Source organism: Habropoda laboriosa, unplaced genomic scaffold, assembly GCF_001263275.1.
Source record: "Habropoda laboriosa isolate 0110345459 unplaced genomic scaffold, ASM126327v1 scaffold62, whole genome shotgun sequence".
In the NCBI taxonomy this organism is placed as follows: Eukaryota; Metazoa; Arthropoda; class Insecta; order Hymenoptera; family Apidae; genus Habropoda; species Habropoda laboriosa.
Window position 1 is genome coordinate 711,475 of NW_017100177.1, and position 10,252 is coordinate 721,726.

At 32.5% G+C, this 10,252-nt stretch overlaps 1 protein-coding gene across 2 annotated transcripts in view; it reads right to left on the bottom strand.

Moving 5' to 3' along the window:
• The window catches only part of LOC108578855 (nuclear distribution protein nudE-like 1-B), a 5,222-nt gene extending 1,309 nt beyond the window's left edge, over nt 1-3,913 (bottom strand). The window contains exons 1-7 of one of the 2 annotated variants that reach the window (XM_017942264.1): nt 3,870-3,913; nt 3,485-3,669; nt 3,044-3,334; nt 2,813-2,949; nt 2,530-2,715; nt 1,885-2,012; nt 1,103-1,173 (exon numbers count right to left, since the gene is read on the bottom strand). In XM_017942264.1, the coding sequence (XP_017797753.1) occupies nt 1,103-1,173; nt 1,885-2,012; nt 2,530-2,715; nt 2,813-2,949; nt 3,044-3,334; nt 3,485-3,570 (899 nt within the window). In that variant the 5' untranslated portion in view covers nt 3,571-3,669; nt 3,870-3,913. Of the gene's footprint in view, nt 1-1,102; nt 1,174-1,884; nt 2,013-2,529; nt 2,716-2,812; nt 2,950-3,043; nt 3,335-3,484; nt 3,670-3,860 lie in introns of both variants that reach the window. The other variant, XM_017942265.1, reaches the window with a different exon arrangement.
• Between the last annotated feature and the right edge of the window lie 6,339 nt (nt 3,914-10,252).

The following is a 10,252-nucleotide window of genomic DNA, read 5'->3' on the forward strand; positions in this document are numbered from 1 at the left end:
TAAAATTGAAAATCTTGTTTTTTCTTTTAAATTATTTTTGGTATATCTATAATATATGTATATGTCTATAATAGTAAATGCTTCTGTTTGTTTCATACATTATACTAATAACAGTAATTAACCTAGTAAGGTTTCAATCTATACCTAATATCTAAATGGAACTACAGAGTAAACGTTTATCTGACTTGTTACAGATCTCAATAACCATAGAACAACGAAGTCATTCATAATTTCAGTTATAAAAAAAATATACACATTTAAAAAACAAATGAAATGAAGAAGGATATGTTCTGAAATTATTTGAAGCTTCATTTTTTAAAATTCAGATTATTAAGAACTTAGCAGATTACAATAAAAACGGTACATTGTACTCTTTGAATCACAAAGAAAAGCTAAACAACTAAGTGTAAATCTATTATATTAAACGTACATTTAAATTAACATACGATAAATAACAAAGTACAGCTATGGAACCAGGAAGAGTCATTAAATGATTAGAATATCGGATTAAATCAAACAGATTGATATAAAAGCTCCGAAATTTAGCTTACTTCCTATTAACATATTAATATAATTAATTTTGATCGCTTCGTCTCAGGACATTACTCATAACTAATACACAGAACAATTTACATGTAAGGACATAAACAAGATGCTCCGTTTTAATTAATAATAGCGTAAGTGATAAAAACAGGCTATTCAAAACGTATTGCAGTCTTCTTAAATATTTTGAACTTTTAAGAACTAAAAAGCTAAAGAACTGGGATCGTGAGAAGCCTTGATTATCCATAAATACATAAGTTTAACGTTCACAGAAAGCACTACGTAATTAAGAATCAACATAAAACTGGTAATAAGTACAATACATTTAATGTGACTATCATGTATCACTTAAAACAATATCAATATAAATCCCTTCCTTGAAGAAAATTTGTAAGACAAATTTATTAAGTTTTTCAAGTAATAATTATATGTGATTGAAAGTAAAACGTTCTATAATTCGTCGATACATGATATTTCTTTACTACATATACGCGTAGTGCATAACGATACAGGGACAATGATGTGATTTTTCAGAATTATAATATTGTTATAACGTTACCTGTAGAGATCACGGACGGCTTGATCTTCTCGTGATGAATTTTGACATGTGTTTAACTTATTCTCCAATGCCTGTGCAATCAAATAAATATTGTTAAATAAGATAATACCACTTTAAAAATGAGTTACTGTTATCTGTCAATGTTTGTATTGCGTTTTAAAAAAAAATTAGGAGTGAATCTTTAGAGGTAATGATACAAATTATACAGGATAAGCTAGGCAGGAGGCAAGGAAGCATGATGTGTACTAAAAAAAAAAATATGCAATAGAAAGCAAAAGAAATCAAATAAAGACCTGTACACAAAAACTTGATCAGCACTTGGTTGATCTAGGTTGTTACCGTATACAATGAGTGGGTGTGTGAACCTGGACGGATGGTAAATCAGTAGGTGTAGTGGAAATTGTTTTTTTCCCACCCAGACAAGTGCACTTTACTCTTCTACAGTCCATGCAGACCCACCTGTCAAGCTACCAAAACACCAGCTACATCACACTACCAGTATCACTGACCAATGTAAAACTAAAGCATCTTGTATAACTTAAATTACTGTACTCTGTGCTAAAAATATTTTGCATAAGATAGATTTGGTGCTCAGAAAAAAAAAACGAAATTTATGCAAATTAAAACTGTTGCCAGTCCAAAAATAGATGTTTACGGCAACTAAACATAATGTTTAAAACAAAGATACATAAGCCATGCTTCAAGCTACCTTCATATATCAAGGATGTTTTTGAAATATAAAACAACACTGTATTTATAAAAACAAAACATTTAATACTTACACCAACTTTCCTCATAAGGTCACCAATCATATTCATTGCTAATATTCTTGTGCATGGTGTCAATGATGAATTCACATTATTATTATTGTTGTTTCCAGTTACACCCCCAGTTACAACTCTGTTTCCAACTAATTGCAAACAGAGAATGATACAAGTTACTACAGATATGCAATAGTAGAGTGCCAAATTGGTAAATAGTGATAGAATACTGAATTACATAAAGATACTTCACTATAAAAATATAAAAAAAAAACAACATGCATTTCAGCTAAAAGTATAAACTAAAATAAAGAACAAGTTTGATAAAATAATGTTTATTTCACTGATAACAATATTGTATGTATGTACAGAAAGATAAAATTAATTGAGGTGCATAAAAGTGTGTTAATGAAGCATGAATGTTAGACCTTTTTTAGTCAGTCTTCAATATTAATAAACAAATTCACTTCTCATAAAAATAGATTCAGATAATGTACAAAAAATATATAGTACATTAAGAAATCAGTTAGACTCTTATCTTCAATAGTTTTGATTCATTAGGTACAAGTTTTTTTTTTTTTTTGCCGATTAATAATATTAAAAATCATTTTTTAGATCCAAAGCAAAACATGCGCTTAGTTTTACGAAGAGTATTATTTATCTTACTTTTTAATGGTGAAGTTGCTGTATTATTTGTAGGTATAGATTGTGGTACTATTGGACTATTAGGTGGCATGTGTGTTTCCAATTCAACTTGTAGTTTATTACTATCAACATGGTTACGAACTCGATCAGCTGATTTATCATTGTCTGGTTGATGCCTTTCTTGAACTTGAATTTCCTGTTTTAAGTCTGCAATAAAATTAGATTTTATAATCTAATATCATCCAAATTTTATATTTAATTTTATGTATCCAATTATAAAAAGTTTGTTAATCAATTACTCGACCTCTATTTTCGTCCATTAATCTCTGTACTATAACTTTTAGAGCTTCTATTTCATCAATTTCTAATTCTAACAAAGCAATCTTTTCTATGGCAGAATTAAGTTTAGCTTTTATTTCTTCTTCTGTTACTCCATTTATTCTGCAAAGTTAAAGTAAATTAAAATGCATCATTGTAAGTACTCTTAATTAATTTAGAAGATAATTTTTTGGATGAAAATATGGATTTTACATACCTATGAGCTCTTTCCAAATCGTCATTTTTTTGTTCTAATTCTCTTATATATTTTACTAAATGATCATGTTGTGTCTGCAACTCTTGAGCTTTGCCTTGGAACATTACACAATCTGTAGTTTGTTGGTCTAATCTTGTTCGTAATTGTTCCACCTCAGTGGCTAGTCTTGTATTTCGTTGTCGTAATTCTCTGTTAGCTTTTTCTGCTTGTTCTAATGATGCTTCCAATTCCTTCTCTAATAATTGTGAATTTTCTTGAAACTCCTCTAATTCTCTTTCTATATCCTCTTTCCTGTAACATCATCAGAATATTTATTTTTTAATCAAACACTTCTTGTTAGTCCAGAATTCTTTTATACGTTTAATGTCGAAAATTGGTTCTCTTTCAAATATATAATATTGTATCACTTTTGCAACATTTAGAAAAGTAAAAATTATTCACCTTCTATGTATCTGATGAGCAAGATCCATCCAATATTGAATTTCATCGTCTTTAGAAACAAACTTTGGAGGATCAATGTCCATCATTCCAGCAATATCTTAATTTTACCTAAATCCTTAATAAGTCGTCTCGAAAGTTAATCACAGCTACAAATTATTCTATTTCATTAATGACACAATGGCATCCTGCAAATAAAAAACAGACGCAGTTACACAAAAATTCCGTGCAATTCAACAATCAGCTCGAAAATAACGATAAGATGGTTGAGAGTAGGATTCAAGGATACGTTAAAATTTTCATTATCATGTATGATTTATCGTAACAATCGGTGAAAGTTCCGCTTCGCTTGTAAAAAGAAAAAAAAAAATGCAATTACCGTGCGTACCAGAGCATCCGTGAACGATTAACGCGACGTCAATCTAACCTACTAACGATGAGTCGATAATGATCACGAGGCGACGGAGAAAGATCACAGAATCCGCGAATCGTGAAACTTAAAAAAAAAGGTACGGTGAGAGATTACAAAGTGTGAATCGTGTTATGCGTAGTGAAAACGAGATCGAAGTTTACACGTCCGTGGATAGAGACACTTCTGTGTGACGTTGAGAGAGCGACACGTTACGAAGCAAGTGAAACGGTCCAACGTAAATAAAGCAGCACCGATTGAATCGAGTCGAGAAATGTTCGTGGTTAGATATTGTTTAAAAACGTTGAGTGAAACAACCCTCGATGACGTGTGGGTGCATTCAAGACGAAGTTGCCTGAGGCTACAGACGCACGTCCGTTAAAACAACGGAATGTTGCATAAGATTCAAATGAATGTGATCAGTCACACATCGATCGTCTGTTGTCATCAATGTTCGTGTAACGATTTCGAAGGACGAGACACGTTGTGTCTTAAACATCGATACGCATGTTGATTTATCTTGTGTCTTTATTACTCCAGCCATACGACTAACAAGCTTAACATTCGTTCTGTCGTAATTAACATATATTTTGTAAACACTGATTGTAAGGATCATTACAGCTGCAATGAATGAAAATATCGAAATAAAAATTAAAATGGAAAATGAAACTATTGAAAAGCTGTTGCTTACGGTTTTCTTCTGTAGGTTCAGTACAGTAGAAGTTATCGATACGGCTTTTACGTGCTGCATGTTATTCTGCCAAATTTTCACAGTAAATTAAACGTTCAATATGACTGGATTAGTAACGTCGGTCAAAAATATGTCCGTTATTTTAATAAATGTATGTTCGTAGTCTCTAAGATACTTATAAATACGGAGGACCTTGAGAAAGCGTGTTAACAGGTGAAACGTTGAGCGAGTGTCGTGGGTGTATGTCGTTACCGTGTAATTATGAGCACGGACAAGGTATAGAATAGACCAGACATCTTATGAAACTTTGTGAAACACGAACTGAAATACCGACTTCCTAAAAAAAGTCGTGGTTTTGCAGCGCACTCTATGATTATGAACTGTGATTTTGAAAGTTAAAATTACAGACGAGGTGCAGAGTAGACCTATTATCACAGGCGAGGTATAAGATAGACCTAACGCCTAATGCATTTTTTTATTTACGTTAGCAGGGCTGAGAGTGTCCTTACCATTTTCATGTCGCATTCAACGTTACCGATTTAACATAGATTAAGATTAGAACATTAATAGTGGTTGGAATTAGAAATAAACATAATTATGAAATTACAAATGAGACATAGGAGAGACTATCGTATTATCGTACACGAAGTATAATATTCTATACTTCTAAATGTATAATATATTTATATTTCGGGATTTTTATCCGGATTTAGTTTATGTAATTTTGTAATGGAATATTATTTAAAGAATGAGTGTTTCACTAAAGGAAATGGGCGTGGTGTGTAAGGTAGAAACGAATAGACTGTAAAATGCTGTAAAATAATAATGGTATATCGTAGTCTCTTGTAAAATACACTTTGTACAGTTATTTTACAATAAATAGTTGATTTTCTCATAAATAACTGTATTTCTTCATTTTTCCTGATATTGAAATCGTTTCCTTAACTCCTGTGGTGGCCTGAAACCCGCCATTTTTAGTTTAAACAAAAGTTCAAATTGTTATTTAACGAGAAACGTTTTAATGCAATGTAACATTAATAAATTACGCTGTTTCATTAAGTTAAATCATGCAAAAAATTTATTTAATATTTCCAATAATTATAAACTACCATCGAAATTGTTATTTAACAAGAAATATTAATTATTCTACAATAAGAGTACTTGATAATAAAGTAGAAACTAATTTTTATTACCTACACCATATGTAACGATATAGAAATTAAAAATTTATTATAAATATTAATCTTAAAGTGTCTACTACATGCAATTATGCTCTAATTTGTAATAACTATTATTAAAAGCGACAAATTCAAAGAATTTCTATTTGAAAAATCATCTAACCAGATAAAACATTTTTTCTGGCGATGCTCTGGACGATACATGAGTAAGACTAGGAAAGGGATAGGGGTAGACAAGGATAGCAATAGAGAAACGAGTTAGACAAGGAAAGATATATAGTTAGACAAGGACAGAAAATTTTTCAAAGTGAAAGTAACGCCATCTCGCGTTTGGTGACGCTAACTACAATTTTTTAATAGGATTACAGGATGTACATAGAGGTATTAGACAAGGACGGCTATAGTGTGCGACAAGGACAGAGAGAGAACGCTTCCTATTGGCTGACGGACACCCAAGCTCCACCAATCACGGGCTAAACCAAGTCAGTCGGTGAAGAATCATTAATATCTCATTAATTACCATGATTCTGTGAACTTTTAGAATTGAAGAATGAAGTGTGGACCTTCAGCAACTTTCACAAATACTATTTAGTTCTCTAGGCCCTCTCAATAATTAGTTATTAACAATTTTAGTACGGGTTGTCGGGAACGGTACCGCAAACCGTCAAGTACCTTCCCGGTTTTTCAATAATTTCATAGCTTTTTACTAAATTCACATGCAACTAACTGCATTCATCTGAAAGGTGACTCCTTTAGCTATATTCTCCTGTCATTTTTATAAACATATTTTGTTTAGTTGAAGAGATATTGAACATTGTATGAGAGTGTTCCCTATACATCGAACGTGAATATAGTTAACTGTTATAAATAATTGCTAATATCCTTTAGACCACACAACTTAGAGCTACCAAACTAATTGCAGAAAATAGATAAAAGTCCATTCTACATTCTACATGCTTGAAAATTATTGAAATACCGTAAAGGTATACGGTATCGTTCCCGACATCCCGTAATAAAATTGTTAATAACTAATTATTGAAGGGGTCTAGTGCATTAAAAACTATATGTGAAAGTTTCTGAAGGTCCACACTTCATTCTTCAACACTAAACATTCGCAATACATAAATAGATTCATAGATATTCGTAATTGTTTATAAGAGTTGACTACGCTCAAGTACGATGAATTCAGGACGCTCCCATATAATGCTTAATAACTTCTAAACTAGACTGAATATGTTAACAAATGTTATAAAAGAATGTAGCTAAAGAAGATGCCTTTCAGACGAATATAGCTATTTGCATGTGAATTTAGTAAAAAGCTATGAAATTATTGAAAAACCGGGAAGGTACTTGACGGTTTGCGGTACCGTTCCCGACAACCCGTACTAAAATTGTTAATAACTAATTATTGAGAGGGCCTAGAGAACTAAATAGTATTTGTGAAAGTTGCTGAAGGTCCACACTTCATTCTTCAATTCTAAAAGTTCACAGAATCATGGTAATTAATGAGATATTAATGATTTTTCACCGTCCGACTTGGTTTAGCCCGTGATTGGTGGAGCTTGGGTGTCCGTCAGCCAATAGGAAGCGTTCTATGTCTGTCCTTGTCTCACACTATTGCTGTCCTTGTCTAATACCTCTGTTTATATTCTGTGTTCCTATTAACGAATCGTTAGTTCGCGAAGCCAAACGCGAGATGGCGTTGCTTTCTCTTTGTTAAATTTTCTATCCTTGTCTATCCATATATCTTTCCTTGTCTAACACACGGTGCTATTGCTATCCTTGTTTAACCCTATTTCTTTCCTTGTCTAACCCTTTTCTACAGTGCTATCCTTGTCTACTCCTACTCCTTTCCTTGTCTTACTCATTGTCGGAATGCAGACGGAATTGCAAGTATGGTAAAAGCATTAATTTTAAACGCAGTTGTAGAATTAAGTATGCATTTATTATTTATTGCTACAAATTAATATACATAAGTATATACATAAAAATTCATGTATCATTTAAAGAATTATTTCATTTACAATCCATATGTAGTTATTAGTACATGTACTGAGAGTCTCGTTGATTTTTGCCACAATTTTTAACACGAACGCATAGCAACGATTGGTTATATGAAATGGCGTCCGATGCGTAAGCGACATGCGTGAATATCATTCTAACATCAGACGCTCAATAGATTGTGTCGATGCAGCTGTGGCGTTTATTTGATGTCTGTAAATTAGTAAATGACATACCGATATTTTATTCATACCGTTATTTTCATCCTAAAATTTCCATTTAGCGTTGTGCTAGGAATAGAATTATTCTATACCTCGCTTGTAACCTTATTCAAAATTTCGTAGTTACATTTAGTTTTAATTCCAATCACTTTTAGTGTTGTAATCCTATTCTTTGCTGAATCGATAACGTTGGAAATGACACGAAAATAACGGGAGTAGACTCAAACAGTGTCACTAGAAAATATAGTAGGTTATAGATCTATTCTGTATTTATCTAGTCTTTACTTCGAAGTGTTTATATTACACTTTGCTTAAGGAACTTGTTAAAATTCATTCAAATCTCTCCCGGCATATTACCATCCCGGTTTAAATGTCAAAGGGAACTCGTAGAACCCGACTAGATGTCAGTAAAGACATATGCTGACATTCTCAGTCAAATTTCCTGGAGGTGGTCGGTGTCGCGGCGCAAAAACCTTCTTTTCTCAAAGTCTAAGCAGGCCTGCTATTTTTAGATGACTCGTATGTATCTTCTGTGCCAAGTTTTCGACTACGTATCGGTTACTAACGAAGAAAAGCATTTGTTCTTTCTTACTTCCATTTTGCTTGGCAATCTAACATTTTTATACTTTCTTATTGCAAAATTCTGTATGGTTAAGCTTAGGGAGATTTCTTTTCTTATTAAAACAGTATCAAGTATTTCGCCCTATTGATTATGAATTAACAACCATTCAAAGCATAAAAATCGAGTATTGCCATATTCTTATGAAATACTTTTAATATATCCAGACCAGATATTTTAATTACGAAACAAATGATTCTCTTGCTTTGAGTTATTTCAATTCAAAGTGTGATCAAGGGAAAAAGAAAGCACAATTATTATTCGATATACGTTTCATTCTATCTCGAACATCGGTTTAACAAGGCAACGAACTTGAAAGTTTGTCTGCGTCACCGATGGGACCACATTTACGCAAATATTAAACGCGTGTAGAATTCAAACGATACTCCTACTAAACACGCGTTCATAATTTGCACGATGCTTGGCAACTAAGTACAATAAAGAGTCTCATAATAAAGTCATCTACACGAGATGGCTGTTACTCGCGCATAAATATTTCAAAGCATCATATGTATCGCAAAAAAACAGTTAACAAACGAAACTGTAAAAAGTATAAGAATTAGGAAATAAGAAACATCGAATATCTTCTCTTTTACTTCATTTAGGTTAGGTTACTTTTACAATTCCCAAAATGAATCTTGTTTTTCCAACGATTTCTCCTTTTAGTCCGCAGTCTGTTACACTTTCCTTGGCGTTCATATCTGAAGGAGAATACCGAGCTTTACGACTGCAAACAATTCGCAAGAATTTGGCAATGAGCAAAACGCGTGTGTCATGTAGCGGATGTTGTTGTTAGCAGGTCGTTGGTACCCGGAATTTCCATGGCAACGGCAGTTGCATTCCACGAAGAAAGCATCTTTTCTTAAATATTTTTTATCCCGGATTAATATTTACCTCTTTTAATAACGTCACGTTTCACCGAATTTTTATGTTATAAATAATAATAAGCGACTTTATTTTTGATACATACCTTAAGTGTTTCCTTCTGTAGGTACATAAACTTGAATTACTAAAATCTAACGACTAAATCTGATGAAAAATTTCGAATATATTACTGTTTACAAAGTATTATGAATTTTGACTAAGTTTCTCGGTGTAAAATCTTACGAAATGCAAAACCCTCTTTTCGATTACCAAAAAATAGCTTTCTCTGAGAAATTCTATCTTTACTCCCATACAACGGCAAAAATATCTCTGAACTCGCCAAATTTTTCCGCGAATGTGATATCTTATACGCGATGCGACATTTTTGCCCCGTTTTATTGCACTGGATACATGCCAAGCTCTATTTCGTGTTACAACGTTCGCCCGTTCTCGCGTAGGACTTTAAACAAAATCATTTTTGCACTTAAACATAGTTAATTTCACAAATCTTATTTCGTGTAAAAATGCTCGTGAATGGACTTCAATGGTTAATTGTGAAATCTACAGACGCAGGATAATGGTAAAATAGGAATTGCTTAAAGAGCGTTTCAAAGAGCAGACTCTGTATTTTCAATCGAATGCGTTTGTTCATAAAATAGTTACATTTTCGCCACATTTATACAACGTTCTATCGATAGTTTGCCTCTCCACTGTCAAAAATCATTCGGTATAAGACACACATACACATGCACGTTCATTCTCTCTTCTCATGCACACACACACACACA